The 781-nt window shown below is 67.0% G+C and overlaps 1 protein-coding gene across 1 annotated transcript in view; it reads left to right on the top strand.

Annotated features, from left to right (window-relative positions):
- The window catches only part of ETH_00038185 (uncharacterized protein), a gene marked incomplete at both ends in the record, with an annotated part of 2805 nt that overhangs the window by 575 nt on the left and 1449 nt on the right, over positions 1 to 781 (top strand). Inside the window, one exon of the mRNA XM_013376198.1 lies at positions 107 to 655. Coding sequence (XP_013231652.1) covers positions 107 to 655 — 549 coding nt within the window. The remainder of the gene's footprint in view (positions 1 to 106; positions 656 to 781) is intronic.

Below are 781 nucleotides of genomic sequence, written 5' to 3'. Positions count from 1 at the left end.
TGCTGTTGCTACTGTCGCTGCTGCTGCTGCCGCTCTTGCTGCTGCTGCTGCTGCGTTTGCTGCTGCTGCTGCAGCAGCTTGCTGCAGCGCGTGCGCGTGCGTGTAGGCCCGCTGGACCTGACGGTGATGGACGCAGTGAGTTTGCTGCTGCCGGAAGAAGCGGCAGCAGTTCGGGAAAGTCCTGCTTTGCTGCAGCCGCAGCTGCTGCGGCAAGCTTTTAAAAAACTGCCAAGCGACGCGCAGCTGCTGCTGCAGCAAATAGGGGCCCTCTACGCCCCGCCCCGGGGGCCCCTGCACCAAGTGCAGGGCCCACCCCCACAAGGCAGCAGCAGCAACGACAGCGGCAGCAGCAGCAGCAGCAGCAGCAGCAGCAGAGAAGGCACCCACAAGGCGCCGCAGCTCACTAAAAACGAGGGGCCCCTCCAGCAAGAAGCAGCAGCTCTTTCGAGGGCCCCTTTGAGGGCCCACACGCGGAGGCTGCCCCCCCTAAAGCCGGCCCCAGCAGCAGCAGCAGCAGTAGCAACAGCAACAGCAGCAGCAGCAGCAGAGGGAGGACTCCCTGCAGAGAGCGCGCCCTCAAAGGGGCCCCCAGGGGGGCCCCCTAGGCTGCTGCTGCCGGCGCCGCCCACAGCAGGTTTGGGGCCCCCAGTAAAAGGTGGAGGCCCTGCAGCAGCAGCAACAGCACCAGCAGCAGCAGCAGCAGCAGCGCCGCGGCCGCCGGGCCCTTCCTTTGAGGGGCCCTCCTCAGTGGCCCCTTCGGGCAGCGGGACAGAGACCTCAG

Source organism: Eimeria tenella, genomic scaffold (assembly GCF_000499545.2).
Source record: "Eimeria tenella Houghton genomic scaffold, Eth_scaff3200, whole genome shotgun sequence".
Classification (NCBI taxonomy): domain Eukaryota; phylum Apicomplexa; class Conoidasida; order Eucoccidiorida; family Eimeriidae; genus Eimeria; species Eimeria tenella.
Note: the sequence above shows the minus strand (reverse complement) of the source record. Positions and strands in the feature narration are given on the sequence as shown.